The sequence below is a fragment of the Pelmatolapia mariae genome, linkage group LG13 (assembly GCF_036321145.2).
Source record: "Pelmatolapia mariae isolate MD_Pm_ZW linkage group LG13, Pm_UMD_F_2, whole genome shotgun sequence".
In the NCBI taxonomy this organism is placed as follows: domain Eukaryota; kingdom Metazoa; phylum Chordata; class Actinopteri; order Cichliformes; family Cichlidae; genus Pelmatolapia; species Pelmatolapia mariae.
The window spans coordinates 15,840,194-15,864,642 of NC_086238.1; the positions used below are offsets into that span (position 1 = coordinate 15,840,194).

The 24,449-nt window shown below is 40.3% G+C and overlaps 1 protein-coding gene across 1 annotated transcript in view; it reads right to left on the reverse strand.

Annotated features, from left to right (window-relative positions):
- The window catches only part of macrod2 (mono-ADP ribosylhydrolase 2), a 414,494-nt gene that overhangs the window by 64,629 nt on the left and 325,416 nt on the right, over nt 1-24,449 (reverse strand). Inside the window, exon 8 of the mRNA XM_063492022.1 lies at nt 22,296-22,369. Within this exon, the coding sequence (XP_063348092.1) occupies nt 22,296-22,369 (74 nt within the window). The remainder of the gene's footprint in view (nt 1-22,295; nt 22,370-24,449) is intronic.

The window sequence follows — 24,449 nt, forward strand, 5'->3', positions numbered from 1 at the left end:
ACTGGCCACTTTAATGCGGGGTGTTCTTTATATAAAAGGTCTGATTCTTTAAAGAGACAGATGGATTTTTTATCACATTTTGCAAACCCTTTTTAAAATGTTATAATTGCAGCTGTGCGTGAGGTTCAGAGGAGAACATCGCTGTCTTTAGTAGCACTGCAATACCAGGAGACATGACTTCAAAACTGAGAGTGAAAACTTAAAGAGTCAGAAGACATATTATTATTCAAGGCAAAGAGGGGCTTATTCGGAATTAAATCTTAGCTAGATTGAAGGTTTCGAGGAGGGAAGTGCATGGCACTCTAAAACTCTTTGCAGAAACTGGGTAATTTATATCGAAAGCCTGATCAGGCAGACCAAAAGTGGTCACACTATTAGAAGATCGATACATCAAGCTTTTCTCTCTGAGTGATAGATAAACAACTTCATCAGAAACACAGAATTTGCTCAATGAAGAAAGCAATACCCCAATTAGAAAAAGTGAGGTCAATAAAAAGCTGTCTGGTTGTCTTCTCAACAGGATGAATACTAGTCTCAAAACCACTTCTCATGAGGTGAAACAACCCCTAATTTCTGGAGAGGGATAAAACATTACTTCACAGTGGATGAGAAAAAAAAGACCCATTTCCTGCAGTAACAGAATTGTGCATGTAAGAAAGAATGATACTGCGGTCTATCACACCCACTGTGAAACACGGTGGTGGGAATAGTTTGCATTCTCTAAGTTGGACATCTTTGTGGAGAAGGATTCAGACAGCAGCAGGATAATAACTCTAAATACACCTCCAAGCTTTGCAGGAACTACTTAAGAGCAAAGAAGTGTTAGCTGTTACTGACTTTCCTCCACACTCACCTGACCTCTACACAAGTGAAAATTTATAGACCACTTAAAGATGGAGAATGCCTGAGAAAATTAAGCATTCCTGACATCACAAGACACTCTGGGGTAACAGGTTTTACACAAACATAAGAAACACCATGCCAGCTCGAGTGCATGCAGGATTATTCTGCTTTTTGTAATTCACTGAATAGAAGTGTAGTAAGGATAGTCATTAAGAATCTCCAAATCTTCACTACTTGAGTCAGACTTGCACTGCATTTGTAAAAACATAAAAGCTGTATTCATCTACAGTTTGTTAATGTTTCATCAGAAAAGGTCTCAGTTAAAGGGTGGCTGTGAGGAACCCATTGTTAATAGTTATGAAGGCAGAAAAGTATCAGTGGCTTTTGATCCACTCTCCAATAATCTGCAAAGTATCTGATTGGTAACAGATTTACAATGATCCTAAACACACTGCCAATGCAGCAAAAGCATACCTGGATAGAAAAGCTCAGAGCCAAACACTATCAGCCATAGACTGGCCTCCCCAGAGCCTGGACCTCAACATGACTGAAACAATGTGGGATCATCTTGACAGAGAACAGAACAAAAGGAAGCCGAGCTCCAAAGAAGAGCTTTGAATGTCCTTCAAGAAGCCTGGAAAATTATTCCTAAAGACTACTTAAAGAAATGACAGCAAAGCTTATCTAAGAGAGTTCAGGCAATGTTGAAGAATAAAAGTAGTTGTCTCAAATATCGTCTTTCAAGTGCATCAAAATTGTACAGAAATTCAATAAATCTCTGGACTTATTTCCCATTTTCATATTAAAATATGGAATGATCCTAATGATGTCCTAACAGCTGTCTAAATGTGGAGCTGTCTAAATGTTATAATAATAATAATACCAATTATTATTATTATTATTTTCACAATAAGAACAAGGTTATACGAATAATAAATGAGTAGTAATGATGTTCCTAACTCCTTGGAGAGTCTACACAAGGCTGACGCAACACTACTGATGAAAAACATGTTTGCTTTAACTTATTTCCTCTGACAGTAGTATAGATTCTCCTCAAAGGCGGGTTAATGCTTATATTGGCTGGATCTTTGCCTTTTAACAATGCAATTAGCCAGGAAAAGGTAGCAACAAATCACTTTCACTTGCCCTAATTGATTTCTAGTCGTTGTAATTATGACTATCAATTGTGAGTCACTATAAGGAGGGCACACCAGCTTGGCCCCAGTTTTAATTTAGTCCAACTGAGTGGGAAAGCATCATGGTACAAAAAGGACCAACCTAAGATGCACACACACACACACACACACACACACACACACACACACACACACACACACACACACCTCCTGATTGGTTCAGTTTCTCACCAAATTTGCAGGGATGTGATTCGGCATATGTTCCTGCTATGGGCAACCGTGTGAACAGGTGGAGCAGAAGATGGTGTGAATGGCTAGATACATAGCATGATAGAGGCAGCGCCTTCTGTCACAGTCTTGAGAATAACTTAGGTCTAATGAGCCCCATGGCCACTGCTGACTTCAAGGGTCATGTTAATGAGAAGCAGGGATTGGTTAATCACACAGCTTTCACTGACAGATTGAGCTCCACCGGCTCTATCTTCCATCACTGCTTTGTCTTTGAGCACTGCTGAGGACTGTTGAACACCGAAGGCTGGTAATTTCATGCTATTGCAGGGACTCAAGTAGAAAATAGTGATTGGTTAATGCAGTGCCTTTCCTTTCCATTTTTTCTTTCCATTCAGGAAGAACGATAAAAAGACCAAAAACAATTACCTTTTGCAATTCACTTCAGTTTTCTTGTAATGAGAAAGTGAAAATTACTTCTTATGAGTAGGGAAATATAACTACAGGATTCACCCATGAGCACTTGTCCACGTCCACCAGAATTTATAGTCCCACCTTGGCGAGCAACAAAGAGATACTTAAATGCAGTGCCAAACCCAAACACGATGACTTTATGTGCAGCTAAAAGCTTGCCTAAACTAATTAGAATGGGGTTATGTGCCTCATATACTGTATGTTCCATAAATTGCTGCACCTATTACACATTTTCCATGTCTTCCATACGAAGAATACAGACTGGTTGAAACAAACAACAACACATTTCACCCTGACAAGAAAAAAGTAGGAAAAAAAAAATCAAAAGTGAGAAATGCACACATAAGCAAACACAAGCAAAGACAATGGCTGCAGATGACAGCATCTTTGCAGTGAACTGAGACTAAGTGTTAAAATAAAGATGCTAGCAGTAGCAGTTTCTACACAGATTTCTGACAATGCTTCCTTGTGATTGTGCACAGCTACGGCACATACAATATAGTCTCCAAATATCTGACTGGCACCAATGCGCAACCATGTTGAGCATTTTAGTGATGTTGTAGAGGAGCAGAAAAAGTAAGGGACTTGATTATTTCCTCTACCAGACCACAGCAGGCCTTGGTGGAGGCTCCTCATGGGGAACACTGTGTACACTGTGGGAGAACACCTCGGACCCTCGTGGAGTGACAAGAGCTAACAAACACTTATGGAGCATGCTCTGAATAATGCAAATTGTGTCAGCTCTCACACAGCTCCACCTAACAAGGCTCTGGTGGTTTCACATGGCATCATCTGTAACAGTGACAAATCCCAGCATGATGCAAATTAAAACAGTGTATGAGATTATTTTCACTATAGTGTACCACCTCCACTGATTCATGAACCAATAAATTCCGCCTAACAGAAACTGCTCCGAGCTACTACACTGATATATTCACTGCAGACGTCTGTTAATAGGGTTGTTAATAGCAAACATTACCACACGTTTTCTGACACTCCATCACATGTAAATGACATCCTGATTAGAGTTTACAAGCACAGATACAGGAACACACGCGTGCACTGGACTACATGTGCGTGCATACATTTCATGCATTTTTTTAGACAGTTCCCAGAATCCCAGCAGCAGGTCCAGAGCAATGTCTCTGGTCTCAGTCACTATTGAGGTCTTAGCCCCCAGCCCTCATTCATCACAATTTCTGTCTGGATCACAGCACGGCTGTTTTTTTCTTTTTTCTGCGGACTCTGCATTTTAAATTGCCTATGGGGGGAAGAGGCAATGATGGACGCACCAGTCTGGGCATCTGCTGCAACACACTGCAAGCCATCCAGTCGGGGTTTCTCTCCCTGACAGCGCAACTCTGTCGAACACATAATGCACATCTGGGAGTAGTCATCAGCAGACAGAGTAGTGCCTGAGTGACCAGTTGCACTCTTATCCCGAGACTGATATAACTGTGCCAGTAGAGTTTCTGCCTGAGAAAAGAGCCTCTAACTCTCAAATAACATCTCTGCCATACATTCTCTGCAGTGTTGAATATCACCAAATATATTCCTCAATATGAGTCAGGTTTGTCCCTAAACTATACACACTGGAAGGGGTGAACGAGCAAAATAGAGCAAGATTATGTATTATGTTGGACAGTCATTCTAGTTCCTCCTCATCTCCCTTTGGGGCAAATGAAAGCCTCCAGTGCACTGCTGTGACTCATCCAAGGCCATTTTTACACCTCGACACCTTGGCCTGATGAGAGAAACCATGCATGATAATTGCATGTGACTCAACAAGCTGCGGGGACACTGTTAAGTAAGCAGTGTGCTTCCAAACGCATTGGTTGATGTAACTGTGTTGACGTGTCTGTCATTACTCAATTCTCATTTAGCTGGTCGCTGACATCTTTAACCCCTGAAATAGGCATAGCAATGACAAACTGGGCGGCTCTGGTATTAATAAAGTATGAAAAAGGCGGTGTTCGAATCTAATTATTAGTCTAATGCATTAGATGTGATCACACGGGCTCTTCAGTGATGAGGAAATCATCTCCCGTAAGACTCCACACTGATAATTACAATAACATTAACCTTTGCCTTGTTAATTCAAGCCCTCATAGCAATTCATCTCAGGTCACAGACCTCTTAAAACATTCCTTCACCCTAGCTTTGCAGGGCGGTGAAAACATTGATGTGCGCCGACAGAAATCAACTTGTGAGAAGCACACACTGTTTCTTTAAAATGACTAAAAGAGGACCGCTGCATTCTCTGCCTCCTTGAGCATATTTCCTTGTTACCTTGTCAACTGTGGTTTAGTGCACATGCTCATGCACGTGAAAAGAGTTTTGAGCGAGGACAGGTTTCAAACCGACACAATAATTAGAATACCTCAACGGCAACGAAAATGCTTCATTAATCCATTCAAGTCTCACTCTTAATGACTATCTTTATTGCACTCGTGTTGCGCTGTTTGGATGCTTCTAATGATGTGTGTGTTGTGAGCAGACAGAATTTGCTGTTAGTTACACTTCCAAACACACACACATGCACGAACTGCCTCCTGCACCTTCTCTCCTGCCACAAAATCAATCTCAAATGAGCTGCAATAACAGCTAGCGAAAATTAATATGGATACCACAGATAATAAACACTTGATAAGTCAAGCACGAGCATAAAAACACACGCGCGCAGGCACAAGATAGAGATCTCACAATAAACTCTGAAAAGTGGAAAGGTTTCCGAGGTTCCAGGTTTCTGTTCCCCTGACAGCATTATTAGATCCTGCGCAAGAAAATCAATTATTTTCTCTTCATTACCAGATTAACTTTCAAATAAAAATATTAAAGTATCAAATTAAAGTTTAAAAATATGGTAAGTGAGCCTCCTAACTGATATTCTGATATGCGACCGGTGTAGCTTTGCTGTAAACTGTCTGTCTTCGACATGTTTGGTAAGTGTACATCGATTTTCACACGTGGAAGCTGAAAATGAGGCTGTCGCTTCACATGGTGTCAAGTACCGTAACCGAAAAGGCATGTGATTTTATGTGAGAAAAATACACTAAAATGAGCTGGCATTTGAAAGCTGGAACATATAGCATGCCTTATTACCCATTAGACAGGCAGAAAATTCTCAGCCTGAAACAGTGAGGGGAAAAAAAAAAGATGCACACGTCAAAATAATCAGTCACATTTGGGATTGACACAACTGTATGATTTGACATGTGGGGTTATTACTTGCCAATCACACTAGGCTGCTTGGTGGGTTTTCTTCCCTTTTTTTCCAGTGCGCTGCACAATCTTTCATCTCTAAACGAATGATGTGAGCTCTGCTGCGAGCAAAAATGCATTATGTATCTTTTAAAAAATGTCATCATATTCATATCATGTTAACATTACCTGTCTGTTCACCGATAGACCTGTTCTATTTGAGCTCAAATATGTCAGCCTTTGAAAGATGGCTAAAGCTGATATTACAGCTTCCCTTGCATGGGGGAAATGAAAACCTTGAGAGCCTCTACTGAGATGTATTGGTATATTCCTTTTTTCAGACACATCACATGTAATTAAGGTTGGCACAGGAAAATGCAACAATATTTTGTCTCCAATTCAAAAGTTTTTCCTGCATATTAAGTGATGTAGGGCTGATGGGGTAAATTGTCATTCTGAGACACAAGAGAGGGGTCAAAACATAGTTAACACCTATAATATTTATCCGTGGGTTGATTAATGGGGACAGCGCTATTAGCACAGAGAAAGTCACTGACAAAGAACAGAAGTTAATATGGAAATGGGGAGGAAAACCATAACATTAACACAAACAAGTAATCACATTAACATTTACGATTTACAATCAGTCTTAATGACTTATAATTGATTGATCTCTCAACAATGAGGTAAATGAGCTTTAATGCACATGGAAATGTGCATATTTCATTACTTTAGATAAATAAATAAAAATAATAAATTGTCCAAGTATCTTTGGATAGTAAGGCTTGATATGCATATAGCACAAGATGCCCTCTGACTTTCCCTGATTTGCATCTAGATAGCTTTAATTATGAATAAAAGTCAAGTTACCCGATTGGATGGGATAGTGGAGAATCGATTGGGTAGCGTGCATAATGACAAAGGGCACAGCAACACACTCTATCAGCTTGGAAACCATATCGGTGGTACAGCAAATAACGATTTCAGTGCACCACTGTACACGCAATTACTTTTAAACATTTGTAGCAATTAGAGGCTTTATCAGACCTAATTTTTGCATCAACAAATAAATTATCCAGTGTAATATGGTCTCGAGCCCTTTGATTCGAAAAGGAAAAGGGGGTGTTTTTGTCGAACAGGAGCCGTAAATTAGCATCACTTCTCCAAACCTAAAGGGTAAAATATAGATTCTGAAGTCACATTTGCATTGAGAAGCCTAACATTTCTATTTAATTTTGCATTGAAGGACACTTGATGATGATATATATTTTCCAAATGTCTGGCTTTTCCCAATTAGTAATGGAAAAATTTGAGCAAACTTTTTGTACTTTTTCTATTGGCACACAATAGACGCCACACTTTTAATTGCAATTTGATTCATGACTTTACTAGCAAAATAACAAATTTGGGTGTAGCTATAGATTTCTTTCTTTTTTTTGTTACTTAAAACCTGACTATTTATTAAGCATGAAACGCATGGAATTAAAATTCTAACAGTATTGACAATGCTTGTTAATATTTAAGCAAAGCCCATTTCTCAGATTTTATGGCCTTTCAAATTATGGTTAAATATTTTACAGCTTACATAATATGAAACAAGGCCCAGACTATTCTGTTTCATAACCAAGAACATAAAGGTATTGTTCAAGATGTGTCAGAAACCTGTTTCTACACATTATGCATGCAGTTATATACAGACTCTGTGATTAAAATAGCTTCTGGAGAAACTAGGAGTGAGAAGTGAGGAGACTTCCTGTATATCAACACCTGGAAAACCTGAATAAATAAAACGTGAATATATTTATTGAGATTTAAGCCAACACACACAGCAAACAGCTGAGTGGCCCTGCGTGTGCATCAGCCATTATCATCCAAAGCCTTTTACGTTTGGCATATACAAATCAGAGCAAACATGTCAAATCCGCATCCAAACAACATAAAGAAAAAGGACAGTTACCACATGAGGTGTTTAGAAGATCTAAAACACATCTAAACACAATATATCTTTAGATTTGTAATGCAGATGGATGGCTGAAGCATTCTGTGTCCCACACGGGAACACACGACATATGATAAAATCAGTAGTTTAGACTGCACAGAAAAGGGCATTATTAAAGTAGTCATATGATGTTTCTCAATATTTTCTGTCTTATCTGTATTATTAGGCAAGTAGAGTGGTGTGTTGGTGCCTTTCTGCCTGCATGGGTTCCCTCCAAGAGTCCAGAGACATGCGTGTTAGATTAACCAGTTAAAACTGGCCAAAAGTGTGAATGGTTGTTTGTTTCTTTGTGTTATCCCCTGCACAGATTGTCAAACTGTAGAGAGTATACCCCACCTCTTGCATGAGAGGATGGATATATACTGTTGCAATAGCGGATTTTCATACTAAACATAGTCAAAGTTTCAAATAATGAGGTTAGTTTATGTACAAATAATCCCTAAGTAAGCCCCGCTCTAAATACTCAGATTTATTATTTATTTAGTTATTTCCACTCTTGGATCTGAATGATGTCAAAGAAAGGGAATGTCCTCAATATGTTCGGGGAAAACAGCTCTGGCTGTGAGCACAGCAGCCCCACTCACCTCCTGTTCAAATCTTCTGTTTGCCGGTTAGGCAGAAGAAAGCTGGCTGCTGGCCTTTAAGAGAGATAGGCCCAAACTACTTGTTTTAGACTGAGGCCAGTATGAGATAAATAAACAGAATTGTGAACAGTGAATCCAGCAAAGAGTCCTGGAATTAAGAATAATTCAAAAAGAGCAGTAACGCTGGACAAAGGCTGTTTAATACCATTTATTCATCATCATCATTATCATCTACAGTACAGGACTCCTCCAGCACTATTATTTACTTCTGCTCATATCTATGACACATTAAACTGTTGTTATATAGTTAAGGGTGGTAGGAGTTTCTCTCACAGAGATGATTCACCGCAGCCTCTCTGGAAGTGTCAGTCGTCAAGTAGCAACGTTGTAATGATGTAAACAGTTCGACTCTGAGGCCATTCTTCCTCCAGCAGGCAGAAAAAACACAAACTCTTATAGGCACATAAAACTTCACCGATACTGATATATGTCTGTGACAGGCCAAATGATATATCTGCCTCGCTCTGCTCTACTGTTGATCCATCTCTAACAGGGCCATAGCATCATTCCAAGAGCCTGATTGTACTTTGATTGTTTCCAGCCCACTTCATGAGCGTACGGTGTGCCTGCCAGTCCTGGTGGACTGAATCAGGACATAATGGGTTCATTAAAAATCGCCAAGACTGCTGGCATTGGAAAGAATGATTAGTGAGATAAGCAGGGGATATGAGCTTAATGGAACAAGAGGTGGCTCACCAAGATTAAAAGCCTTTTCCACATCACTGACGTTTTCCCTCCAATTCAGCAAATCACTTAATTGAAATTCTTTTAATTTTCTTTTTAATTTTCTTCTCAAAACTCCTCCTGGAATTGCAACCCCAAGATGAATGGTAGACTGAGGTATGGTGGTGAGACTAATTTTATTACACTTAAGTCATTCAGTGTGTCGTCTAGGAGCCTTTTTGACTCATTTATTACTGGAATATGAAACAATTTATCAAATATTAGAATAAACCTGGCAATACTTACTGACTCTACAAAAGTAAAATCATGCAGTGCCGTTGCTTTAAAGTCAAACTTTTGAAGTGAACAAAAATAAAGAAAAATATATAATGTCAAATTAAAGGAACCCCCCCCCCCCCCCCCCCCCGATGATCCAGAGAGCCGTTACTAAATCCAAGGGCACCGATTAGTTGCAGAGTCATAACACAACCATAAAATCCAGACATCAAACATGTCAAGAACCTGCTAAGAGCCAGATTTCATGGCAATAGAGACAGGGAAATTGAAGGTTGGCTGCTGCCAGTCAAAAATGAGTGTGAGGGCTTTGTAGTGAGATACTCTGTCAAGAGCTGTGCAGCCTCTGTGGTTTGTAGCATGGGCCTTCAGAGAGGCTGCACAGAGGATGAGAGACATAAATAAGTCTCCTTTGTCAGAAGAAACCACAAAGCTGTCAGCTGCAGCCCTCTCAGGCCTACGATGCACAGGCTCAGTATCACCCCGAAAAAAAACCAAAACACAACAACAAAAAACGATTTGTTGGTATGACTCAAATTGATGCTGCACTATGCTTGGACCATTTTAGAATCGGCTCGTATTGCAGTAAGATGTCGATGAATGTCGTGTAATGCAATATAGCAGTATCTGGCTGGATTGTATATAATTATGCATATGTGCACTGACATACTGTACATTCAGGTAAAGGCTATACTTATACCTAATCCTGAATGACGTCTTTGTTAGCGCCATTAAAAGAGAACAAACAAAAGTCTTCTCGCTGCTAAAACCAAATCACGAGCAGCCAATGAGCCCTCTGTTGGCAGCATGTTTAGACAATAGTATCCCTGTAGTCTCTGTGATTATGAGACAGGCTCAATCTGGGTACGGTCCAACCTCTGGCTGATGAAGGGAGAGAGCATGAATGGGGTCTGATCAGGTCATGTTGAGAGGACTCAAACAGCACAAAAAAACCTCAAAGCCTTCTAGAGATCCCCCTCAGTCTCTCTGTCAGAAGAGGATGAAAAGTGGCTGTGCTAAAGCTACCCGGTGCTCATACTTTAATGTCATTCAGTTTGCCTCAACAGCGACAAACACAAAGTGGGTAATTATTTTGCAGTTTGTAGTTTTTCTTTTTTTTAAACAAGGCTTGTGTAAATTGTTTTCTACAGTCTGGAGCCAGTGTTATATAAACAGCGTGCTATGAAAACATCAGAGGATATTAGATGCAAAGAGGATGTGTCAGAGACGGAGAGCAGACCACTTCTAAAACAGCGTGTTTGGAGAGCGGAGCAGGTTCGAGTGCGCTCTGTGTGTTCTGAAGGTCATGCCTCAGACAGTCTGCCTATCTTCATTACGCCCAGTCTTGTTTAATGATATACAGGAAGAGAGGATAGCGTCTCAGAATAAGAGCTTGGCTGTGAATGTGACAGCACATTTAATGCCTGTAATGCTTTGAACTACACCATTCAGACCTTTTGCCTGACTCTCTCTCTCTCTCTCTCTCTCTCTCTCTCTCTCTCTCTCTATATATATATATATATATATATATATATATATATATATATACATATATATATATATACATATATATATATATATATATATATATATATATATATATATATATATATATATATATATATATATATATATAACCTCAGTTCCCAAACAACAGCACAGGTGCTGATAAGAATCTTCGCTGCACTTAAGCAACAATATTAGACACAGGCATCCGGCTGATAACACTTAACACCCCACACTGATATTTGTCACAATATAATGTAGGTATCAGCATATCAGCTTGATAACAGGCTTTTTTACCTGCTGACTATGAGTACTACAGACACTTCTAATTATTAAAAATTTCAGTTCTCAGTATAATTGATATCATTATCAGCATACTCAGAGACCTCATTATGCCATGTTACTCAGTAGATTATATATATTTCGACTGGCTTTGTTTGTCACCATGAATCCGTTTTATCTAAAGCTTGTTACTACCTGTAGCATTTCCCAACGGACCAAAAAGTCTGTTTTATTTTTCTTTTGGCTTACATGTTGTATCAATCTTTAAAAGTAAAAAAAAAAAAAAAACTCTTTAAAAGTTAAAAAAGAAGCGTTTTTAGAAAATCTGCTGGGTGTATGTAAAGGAATTCATTGTCAAACATCGTTTAAAGGTTTGCCCCTTTGATTTAATGTAACACATATACGCTATATGGATTTCTCAGTGATTCTTTTACTGCCTTTAATGCTGCAGTGTAAAAAAAACCAATCATCGGCTTTTTATTTTTGTAACATTTCAAACAAATTTTACAGCAGCTAGCTAAAAAGTGACCATGCAATGTAGCAGCAGTCTCTCTCAGCACCGAAGAAAAGAGATTCGACATTTAACTTACAACGCTTTTATAACACTGAACTTTCTACGAGGAAGGACAGATATCTCACAGAAAACTCCGGCATGAAAGTGCTGAGAAATCTCATAGCCAGACAGATATGCAAGATAATCAATAGAGTTCCCATTGGAGAATGAATGTCTGCAGCATAACCTCATTCTCTGAGAAAATCTCGTCTGCTCAGTTTGAGGTTTGCCCTCTTCGGATGAGAAAGTAGAATTACTGCGCATCAAAGGCAGAAAATTGTACCAGATTTGCCAGAATACTTTGGCTCTGTATCCTCCAGATTAGATTTGATGTCCATCAAAGCTTTTATGAAAAACTCTGTCTGTGGTGTTCACATTACCAAGTGAGTGTGCTTTTCATCCCCTAACTGTGAACAAATCTAATCCGATGACTTCACGAAGAGGTACATTTTCATTTCAGCAGTCAGGAGAGACTGTTAGGAGTGATTAAAAAAATAGCTGCAAACCTAATTTATTTGTTGCAGAAACATGCTCGTGTTGGACATCGGTAATAAACAATGCATTAGGAGAAAGCTGAAGGTGAATCAAAGCAGAGATTTCTGTCTTGATTGTGCAGCATCTGCAAGCCAAATCCTTTGTTAAGGAGTCCAATGGGATGCTTTCACACACTACTTCCCCACAACCACTCCAGCCCACCTTTTATTCAGCGAAGAGGAAGTCATAAAAGCAGAAGACAAGTAAAAAAAAAACCTCATAGCTACCCCGCTTTAGTTATGCTGGTTGAGCAGGGACAGACTCTGGTGTACTGTCAAAGTTCAGCACATAAATAGTAATTCAGTGCTTCAGGCGAGGAGAACACAGGAGTGTACTGGGGACCACTCTACAGGACGACAGCTTCTTAACAGCCTCCACTGAATGAAAAATAGGAAACATAGAGAATACAGTGATGGGAAAAGGTTGGGCACATCAAATGCTCTCTATTACATCTGTGACGAGGAAGGAAAAGATCCTTTGTCAGCCGAGTAAATGAGAAAGAGGAGTTTAGACAGTTAAAAACAGTAATGAATACTCAGCCCTGAACTGCACAGATGGGCATTACAGATCAGATTTAGTCTTTTTTATTTATTTAAAATTGATATATAGTTCAGAATCCACATTAAAATGTTGGCACAACAGAACAATTTTGAGAGCTCTATACTCTTCAAGAGTGAAATTCGACGAGGTTCACACTGATTAGGCCCGAGCAAGGGAAACGAAGCAGAGTGGAATCTACCAGTGCAAACAACTGAAATAAACAGCATTATGGAGCAGTAGAAAGGCAATATCAGAGATTGCCCTGAGAGAGCGTAATGGAAAAGGACTTGTTCTGTCACAGCCTCTCATGGTGATAGAATGCCACATGCTCCCTTCTGACAGTGTGATATTGGCTTGGCACGAGCTTGATGAATGCATCAGCCATAAGTCAGACAAACCCCAACCCTTCCTGGAACAGCACCCTCTAAGATGTTTATGCCAGGGTACAGAGGCAGACATTGTGTAATAGGACTGGAGCCATTGTCTGAAATAGGTTCATGGAAAGTGGGCATGCCCAATTCCAATTTCAACTATTATTTCGGATGGAAGGTTATTACTTTTTAAGGTTGGCTGTTGCTTGGTAGACAGGATGGGCGTTTAGCTGGGGTGACTTTGCAGTACCCCACAGAGAACTAGCCAGACCTTCCTGGTGTTTGCTTGTGGCAGGTGGTGAAGTGAAAGAAAGAGGGGAAGAATGGGCGATGAAAAAAATGAGGGGCAACCTTTCCCTAGGCAGGTGATGACCCATCCCATACCACCTGGCTTCTTGCCAGGGTCAAGCAATTAATGCTGCCCTCCTTTGATTACTTTAGACAGCCTGAGGATACAGGAGGCCAGCGGATAGTGTCCGGTCCAGAACTGTTGCACGAGGCAAAGAGGAGACAGCTCTGAAGAAGGTTCAAGCTTGGGTCGCATTGTTAACATGCAAAGCTGTTATAAACATCAGAAAAAAATAGGCAGCTTTGCTTAATTATTTGCGCATTTGCATATTAATGTTGGATAAACACACTGTGACGGAGCTTCATCAACCTTTGTTTTTAATTCTCTGCAGTCACAAAATTCACAAAAAATTCACAAATTTCACAGAAAATGTTGTAAAACTTTTCATAACAGGTAAGTGTGAGATGGGCTGTTGAGATCTAGGATTTTTTATTTTTGTTGATAAGAACAGTGAGCACATTAAATCTTCCGCCATCCAAATTGTGGTCCCAGAGCCTTCATGCAGCTGGTGCCTCCCGCTCTATCTATCACCCACTTTACCATTCTGTACCTTGTTGCTGAGACTGATTTCTGTAGCCCTGTCGAGTTACAGCATGCACCACTCCTCTTGCTTTGCTGGTTGAGGACCCACAGAAACAGATTTCTCTGTCCATCACCACTACGGAGATGTTCAACAACAGTCACACACCTGGATAATTTCAGGACCTAATATTCAAAGGGATGACATCATCACATCATGATCTACCCATAGCTGTCTCCAGCTTTCTTTCTTTCTGCAGCCCAAAGAAAGCTTACTGTATCAGGGATTAGCTCCACCGAACTCAGCATGACTCGAACTAAATCACGCCGTCAACCTTTAACACAACTTTGAAGAGCACCGACACCCTTTTCCGCTTTACCGAATCAATTGGCCATTGCTGAAAAAATGACCTTGTTAGTCTTATCTTGAATATCCTTGTGTATACTCCTGCTTTGCAAAAGATTTAAATATAGGTTTATTTAACTGAATTCACCAGAAAAAACAAGTGACTGAGACACAGGCAAGCTATTTGCAAGGCCAGCTGATTCAGTTTGAAAATTCTGTTATACCTATAGACTCGATGGGGACGCGTGTGACATGACATATGCAATCATTAGATCCTCTCCCATCTCTCTAAATGTGGCAACCCTTATTTCAGAATACAACCTTGGGCTAAAAAGTGCCCTGATCAAGTAATTTATGCTTAGAAATAAAACATTGACTTTCAAATGCACCACCGCCTGAAGCCAGGCTTTGAGGCTGATTTGATCCCCCTTTGAGATGGTGAGAGATATGGCCCATTCCCCCTAATCACATGCCAGAGACCGTGCAATCACACAGCAACAGCTAAAGTAATCACTGTGGTGGTCTCCACCCTCCTCCCTGAACCGAGCCCCAATCCTACAACATCAGTAGCACTGGGAAGGCCTGCTTATGTGATGCTCATACAGAAACAGACACACAGCTGCCTGTAGAACTGGACCCCAATACTCACAGTGAGAGCGTGTTTGTTGATGGGATGGTGGATAATGACTAGCTGTGAATGGCGAAAGAGTAGTGAACTCATGCAGCTACAAATATTTGAACAAGAAGGTTGAACATTGTTAGGTGCTTAGCTCTTGCCTTTCAGCGTCTGAACCCTCGACTAAATGCTGCAGTACATTAACTCACATGTTGCCACATGGTGCAAGCAACCAATCTCCAGCGTCTTTTATTTCTTTTATGATAATTTCTAAGACTATGCTTTTGTTTATAGAACATAATACTATGCTAATATGAAAAAAAAGAAAGCATACCAACCTGATAACTACAAAGAGTTAAGCTGCTGAAATTAATTAGCTTACCGAGTACAAATCAGCCATCTTTCTCTTCTTCTGGTAGTTGGGTAATGATGTTGCTTACTGTATCAAAGCAAGGTGTGTTTGCTATATTTAATTATGGACTATTATGCCTTGCTACATCTCAGAACTTTTAAAATTGGCATGCTCTTCCTCCAAATATAAATGGTCGATGAACTGGTATTTAAATTGTGCTTTTCTACTCTAATCCAACACTCAAAGCCCTTTTTATTACAAGCCACACTCACGCTGTGATGAATGTATTTTGGACAACTCAGGGTCCTTTGTCTTGCCCAAGGATAGTTAGACATCAAGACAACAACCTTCCAACTGGCAGACGGCCCGCACCACCTCCATATATATAGATGCCCCCCAAATATGGTGAACGTACTGTATATACTTCCACAGAGTTGCAGGAGATAATGAACTGCTTAAATAATATGTATTCCATTAACATCTGACTTTAAGAATTCAGACTTGCTATATACAATGCAAATGCATGCAACTGTTTTATAAGTTGGGTGCTTTACTGTCCACATCCACTTCATAACCAAGTGTTTACAAGTTTCTTTTGCAGTATCGGCACACACTTCATTACAGAAGCAATGCTAAGCAAGGTTATTTGTGTGTTCCAGACTTCACGGCTCAGTATCAACACTAGTGAGTGAGAGGACAGTGGAGTAGTCACAGTGTTTCTCATCCTTTTCTGCAGGTCACAGATAGACTACGTAATTATCGGCTGTAATGAGCGCTCTTGTGACAACACAGCCGACGATTTTGTTGTTGTTGTTTTTGTTGTCGTCTGAATTTGCAGTACATGACCCAGCTTACTCCTAACACTGCAAACACACATACACAGACAAAGCACCTCCGCGGTAAAGGTCTCCATGCATCAGCATGAGGCGCCGTGGTGTAAAATTGTGTTCAAATAGAGTGAATGAGCTAGTTGGACTTTGATGAGTCTCCTGTCCTCCTCTGAACCAATAGCTCGACCCACTCTTGCTTTATCACGGTGTGCCAGCCTACCGCTATCTGCGCTACACTAAATCAATTAGCATGTCATTAAGATAGCTTGTTCCAGCACAGTAAGCATGGAGTGGCGCTACAGTATCTACAGGACCAGAAAGAGCTGAACTCAGAGGGCATCATATCTTACTGTCCATGTGTCAGAGTGCAGTGGGCTGTGTTTATTGGTGGGTGCATGTGTAAAAGAGCACCTGGTTATGGAAGACGTCAGTTTCCAACTTCAAAAACATTGAGGGCTTTCTAGTCGTGCATAAAGAGTTAACATTGTTTTAAGCCTTAGAAATACGTAGAGCCCATAAAGACAAGTGTGCATTATTGCAGAAGGTGCTACTTGTTAATAAGTTCTGTAATCTGCATTAATGGCCACGGTGATTTAAGTACTTAAGTCGTCACAAACAGCTTATCCATTACTTTCTGAGTGAGATGCAATCAATTCTGTGAGTAGAGTAGAGCTATATTTATTCCTTTATTATTCGTTTGACTCTAAGTGGGGACAGAACATTAATGGAGAATTCAATATTAATCTCCCTCAGTACAGAAAACTCTCAGTCATCTTGCATCAGAGACTAAGGTGATCATTCTGCAATTACCAGGAGTAAAGCAACACCTTGGTCTTTGGGCAGAGATGAAGATGATAGGCTTAATCCTCATTCGTGCAGAAAAAGGATTTCTCTCTGATGGTAAGAGCTTCATGCAACCGTTTAGATAAACACTGAAAATACAGTAACATTTGATCTTCATAATAAACTTTTTTAAAAAATCCCTGACAGCGAGAGGACTTTATCAAAGCTGCGGTTCGCTCTGCAGATAACAGAGCTAAAAGCAAAAGATGTAAAAATTAACTTTGAAGAGTGTCGGTTTACAAACTGAATATATCATCTTAAATCTATTTTAACACTGAAACTAGGAGTATATAACTTCACCAACCTGAGGTCAAGGGAATCAAAGGGCACACGCCATATTATCCAGAGTGAGTGAGATAATAAAATTGTCAGATCATAAAAGCCATAAAAGATCCATTCTACTGCCGTGGTCCAAATAGCTGCCACTAATGTATTAGACTACATGGTATGCATTAGCACTGGTGCCAGTAAAGTAATTCTCTCAGAGAGAAAACTATTAAGGCATTCATATACTCACTCTAAAGCATTTTCCCAGGAAAATCTGCAGGTGTTTGACAGACACGCATAGAGGAGGAATGCTTTTCTCGGAGGTCAAGCTGAGCTCCTCCATCCACACGAGACAGTATATCATGTGGATGCAGAATTGAGTGGTTAGGCATGTTCTTCTGATCAGGCCGTGTCTCCCTGATGCTCCCAGTCACAGCAAACAATTCAAAGGGCCTAGACGCTGACTTCAAAAGACCACGCTGGCTTTGAACACTATGCCAGTTGCACAACCCATCAGTGGCACATCAGCATCCTCAAGGCATGCAGAGAGCAAATTTGAGCAAATCAGCATCGACTACAGATGCATCATTTGGCAAAGAGTTTTCACTGGATACCAGACAATAAAAAAACACCATGAAGAGGCAATGCAGCAACACAGAGCTCAAGTACCACCCCACTTAGTAGCAGCTTTTGCTTCAATTGCTCTTGGGTCTCAAAGTATTTTCTCATAGAGGGCTTCTTTCATAACTTGAAGCTGAAATGACTGTTTCTGCTCTATTTTCTTTGGCTCTTATTCAAATGGATATCGGGGCCTTTAATGTGCCTATTTTTTCCTTCATTATATGATATGTAAACAAGACTAATATATATACATATATGTAGACACAAACAATACTAACATTATTATTCAGCCTGTCTTTCACACACTGAATGAAAGCTTACTGATATCGGTGATTTTGATAAAGAAGTTGGTATTATCTTATTATAAAAAAGCTCAAATTTCTCACAACTGATAAAGCGATCATTTATTTTAAATCTGTTCCCCTGTTTCAGCCTTTTAGAAAGTCGAATAAAATGGATCTTCTGTGATCTAAAAAAAAAAGCTGACTGGATCAGGCTAATGGAACAAAAACTCTGTCTCTATTTTTTTGGTCTCTCTTTTGGGGAATTCATTACCATCATAACTGTCACATATAGGAGACAATAAGCAAGCACCATATATTTAATATACTGTCTGCTTACCGAGCATGCCAGATAAAAATGGTCGCAACGTTTAGATTTTCTAAATATGAATCACACAATATAGCCATCGTAACAGCAACCATCCATCTTATTCAACCGAATGACAATGAACGCCTCAAAGTTGTCATGTTGCAGCTCCATCTGCCAAAACCCAGACAGGCTCCTAAGCTGATACGCATTCACACAGAAAGCCACAATCATACAAAGCATACAAAATATTGCATTTATTTGTAACAGACACTTGACATTTGTCACAGAGTCTTCAGCCTTGGCTTGAGATGGAATTTATTATCAGGTGTCTTAAATGACAAATGCTACTAAGGTAAACAGATCATTGACAGAACAGGAAATAGGATGTAAACACCTGTTTTGGGAGCATCATTGGCACAGTGGAGTGCTTAATACTAAAGCCCAAACCAGAGTAATGTTGAAAGGTGAAATCTCTACACATCAATTCTGTCCTGAGCAGCACAGTGCAGCAGAGCTTATTACAGACTCTCAATCTGTCTCAAGTGTTCAGACTATGTCAGTAATGCTGGGCTGCGGGGCCCTCGAAACGCTTCATTAAAAAGCTTGGCTATCCAGAGCACATCCGTGGCAGCCAAATAAAGTGTCAGACCGCATTTTTCATCTGCAGATTAAACCTATGTAAGCCTGAATTAAACCAAATTAGATCTGAAAATGAGAAATAAACCAAAGCCAGATGAGTGGAGAGGCATGTCTGCTGTGAGCCGGGGGGAAACCGCTCAAAGGCCATATGGAGGAGTGGTTCTCTAGGATGTCACTGCCTCGGCCCCTTATGCACTTTTTGAAGTCATTAGAGCCTTATGGTCTGTTGTTTACAAATACAAATTCTGTTTCATTAATTCACATGGAATATACGGGCAAGCAGGGACTGAGCCCCTTATTCTTTCATCTGTTATGATCTAAAGAATCAGTTCAGCACTCAAGTATCTCTAGATTAAAGGATCTGTTCTCCCTGACCACATTGAGGCTGTTTATTCCTCCACAATGGAAGTCTAGGTGCTTTCAAGAGTGAGTTTCAAACTGGAATTGGGGCCCTTTGTGTGTGGCTGAGTGCATTAGGGCTACACTTTGCTGGCCCGGTAGATAAACTTTCTGTTAATCAATCACACAGTGTCCCGTTCTTTGTTTTCTTTTCATTCTATCTTCCCATCAAGCCCTGCACCCACCCACACATACACACACACCGTACGCACACAAAGTCTTCTGCCACCTGACGTTACTGTGTTCTCAGACCTCTATGTGGACAATTACAGATCAATAGATGTTTGTGACTAAAACCTGCCAGATTCGAATGTCTTTAAACTGGTTGCTGTCTACACTGTTACCCTCACCGTGTTAGACGCTCAGCCAACCCACTGTGCTAAAATTCAGCCACACGGTATCTTCTACAAAACATGGCCCTGAGATGACTTGTCTCTGTAGACGCCTACAACACAGACTGAGCGTACAGAGCTGGAGATGAGCCGGCAGCGCGATCTATCCCTTTTGTTCCATGCATCATAAAATGGAATCCAAACCTTTCATTCTTGCTCGCAAAGCCTTCAACAATCTGTGATGCGAGCCACAGTAGAAACGCTGAACCTTCGATGGCATCGCATGCAACTTATATGCACACAACCTCTGGATTGCCTTTGAAGCGAAACTGAGAAAGCGAAACAACTTGTAGAATACTGTACTTTCAAGACTTTGATTGAGAATGTCTTTACACATGGTAAACAACTGCCCATTCACAATTTTTGAGTTGACAGCGCCTAAAAACTGAATTATATCAATCATCAATCATGCCAACACTGGGTGTGTCTATTGAGTAAACGTTGCAGTGATAAATTGCTTTTCTAAACATAGAACACAAATCCAGAGGTATTCATCTTAAGATTTACCGCAGTTCAAAACGCTCACATGCTTTTCCTTTGAGCATTGAGAATTCTATTAGACATGTATTTGGATTCTTCCTGAGCTCTTCATTTCTCTGTGGTAAAACAAACAAACAAAATAAAAAACATAATCACATCATGCATCCTTCTTTGTGGTACACGAAGATTAACAAAACGCCAGGCAACCGTGAATGAATCTGAATCTGCAGGGAAGCCCTCCTGTGCAAGTGCATGTTATGCTGTGCTTCTGGGTAAAATATATCGCTATATTCTCCCAGATCTTATTCAAAGATCACTCTTGGTTTAGTTAGAGTTGAAGATCTACAGACTGTGCTCACAGTTTTGCCAAATACTGCTAAGGGAAGCCTCCGCAGATGTCTCTCACGCCCCCTCCATCACTTGTAAAACATTTCAAACTTGTATGTTGAACATCATGACTCCGAAAGTCAGCTTTGAACATTAGCTTGTTATTTACAGTCAGCAATAACCTGGTTGAAACCTTCTTTCTGCCAGAGGCTTGATGGATTCCCCAACTACATGCTACAGGAATCATCAGGCAGAGCGCAAGTGCACAACAACGGCAAAATAATCAAGCAACTCTGTATCGTTTCGCTGCTTGTTGAGAACATCCATAATACCGGCTGAAGGATGCTGCAGCACATCAAGCTGTGAGCTCTATAAAACACCTCAATCCAAAGTGACAGATATAAACAGTACCACAGTAAACAGAGACGACCCCCAAAGGTTAGCATCACTCACTGACTCACAAGCTGGCAAATGTTCCGCAAAGTCTTAAACAGTCTCCTGACAACTACAAATTTTTTTATCATCGTGGACTAAATATATAATAATCTGTTAAATATCACTTGAAAGTCACGATGCATGTAAACGACCGCCATAAAAGCCACATACAGCTATCTCCTAAGTTATTATTTTACAACAGTCTCATGAATTTTGACCCTGTTAATTAGTACTAACACATTAGTAATTAATAAAGTACTTTATAAAGGCGACAGCACCCTGGGTGAAGAACTTAAAATTTCACAAAACAAGATTACAACTTGATAATCGGTTCCTATCTGACATCAAGTCCACAGTGTGTTGAAAGCGTGAAGTAGGAGCTCTGTCAGCGAGCATATCAGTGTTTTTCTCAGCGAGTAAAAATAACTTCGGCGGTAAAGATTTTTCTTACAAATGTGGCATACATTTTAGCTCTGCACAATGCAAATGGATGCATTACAGTCATTGCAAATGACAAGAGATGCAACAGATAAAAATTGAAGATGATTGTCTGCTTTCCAGACTTTTCCGTTCGTTTAAGATAAATGTGTGAATTTATGTTTTTGACCAGAGAAAATGTGGTAGTACGGCAGATCTGCATCTGAGCCTTCAGTTCTTGGAAGGCATGATTATAATTTATCTAAAACAAATAGCAATTTGAGATTATTCCATCTGATGTGTTTATGTTCTTCTGGGTTTGACAGCTCTTCCTAGCACTGACCAATTAAACAGTCAACAGACCATTTAAGACCCGATTAGTCACAGACTGGCTTTTAATTTGATATGCATGCAGACCAAGCAAGGCAGGTGGATAAGATGTCTGTCTGAAACAGAGACGCATGACAATTGGAGTTCAGTGTTTCTGCTGTGGTCCAATCATCTCAGGTCACAGCAAATCAGCGAACGTGAGAAATAGGCGGTGACTTCACAAATGAGGAAGTGGCCTCAGATCGACAACATGAATATTGCAGGCGTGTCCTACCTTATCAGGATTGTCTTCGATCCAGCGTTTTACTGTGTTCAAAGCAATGTCAGCTGCAGGCTCATTGGGAAAGCCTAGACAAAAAAAGGAAAACAAAAAAGAAGTGTCAATACCTGTTGTATACAACATGCAGATACCAGAGGGAGACAAAAACAGACAGGCAAACAAACAGAAACTGATATCTCCAAAGGTAATGGCATTTCTCCTTAAATCAACAGAAAGCAGCACAATCTGCTCGGCACTGGCAGATGAGCACAGCTGTCCGTTCAACTGCTGTAGAAGTTTGTTGCCAGATGCAGGGTGAAAAAAAGTGCTATTTTTGGGGGGTGAGGAGAGCAGATACAAGTTTCATGTAAAGACACATCTGCAAGCATCATCTGGAAGTATAAAGCCCTATTCAAACCCTCACTTCAAGCAGAACTGATTAAGATTTTGTCTTGATGGGGACAATTACACTTAGACGTATGATCTTTTAAGCGACCTTATTTTACCCGCATGCCAGAGTAACCATAAAGGCAGCGTGGCTAACAAGCAATGTGGTTGTATTAATCACAACAACTGTGCAAGCTGTTGTGATTGTATCGATGGAAAAAAAAGATTGTGACTTTATTAATTTTTAATAAGGGAAGACTTTGCTGGATGCTGATCTCAGGATCATTTGCTTCCACTGTAGACAACTCCCAAGTGCAAACACTTAGAATGAGCTATTGACTATAAAACCCTTCGGGCCAGCCTTGCTAGAGCTAAAGAGTAGACAGTATATGCCATTACCAAAAGAGCTGACAATCTGCTATAGAGCAGTGTTTCAGCTGTCTTCATTTCAAAGTAATAATAGTTGAGTTTGTTTGTCTGTGTCGCTCACACTACTTGACTCAGGCACATTTTTTTTAGATCCTCTGCACAAATGCACAAGTTAGTTTGCTGCTCTCTGAGTACAACCTTTACAGTTCTATATGTCTAATTCAAAGACCACAAGCTAACAGATAAACACAGCCTACTTTTTTTCAGTCACAATGACCCACTTCAAGATTAAAAACTAGTCGCTCATCTATTGTACAACCCCTGACCTCTGTAAGGCACCACAGGTTACGGGAGACGGTGTCATAGTCTAACGAAAGAGGTCAGGACTTCAATTTCAACCCACATAAACTGATACAAGAGCAAAGCCATTCTTGTAGCCTGCCGGGTATTGAACGTGTCACATTTTCAAACATCGTTCCTGTCCTGGGTCATTGCCATGACTGTAGCGCGCTATGACCTATGAAACAGCCTTATAAGCACTGCAACAACCTCTATCATTTAAGTCAGATGTAAAGAAAAATTAAAAGCCAGAAATCACTAACCTTACATTTCCTCTACTCTTTCATCGCGCTCTCTCAGACCACCTGCTGTCACAGTTTCTCAATAACTATTCTCTAAATGCTTCACATCAACTGCCTTGACAGTCAAGATATAGTGTGCAGCGCTTTAACCCTACCACCTTCACCCATCTGACTGCTGCTGATGTCTCTTTTCCTTACTGCTTCTCTTTCCCTCCCCTTCCACAGCTTGACAGGAGTGGCCGAATTACACAGAGGAGAGAAGAGGGGTTGACTCGCTGCTGAGCCCTAGCCGAGCTCCTGTTCAAGCTCTGGGTGAAGCAAGATGTGAGCTGCATACCGGCCAGCAGTGACAGCCAGTCTGCTTCTATGGCTCTGTTAGACAGTGTCTGCAGACAGTGCACAGCCCCGTTCACAGCTCCTGTCCTTCAAAAGATGCCCCGAGAGCTGCGTGCTCAGAACCTAATCCAGAATGCCAAATCGGTCTGCAGGTCAGCTAACTCTCCCTGTCTCCCAAGCACACTTAACCTTTCCAGTGATATCATTTCTTTTTTGTTTAAATGTTACCTTTTGGAAAAGTGCTACCACACCTATGAAGGAGTAACAACAGATCAAGTAACACAAGCCAACAGATGTGTAGATGACAAGAAAGCTTAAGAAAATAGATCCACAAAGAAAGCACCAGCTGTTTAGGAAACCGCAGGAGAAAAAAGAGAGGTGTCGGAGAAGTAGAACACAAACAAATGAAACAAATAAGTAAATTGTTAAAATTGTAAATAACTGCCTTTGTGCTCTAGCTCTATTCATCTTAAGAGAGAGCTAAACAGGCACACAT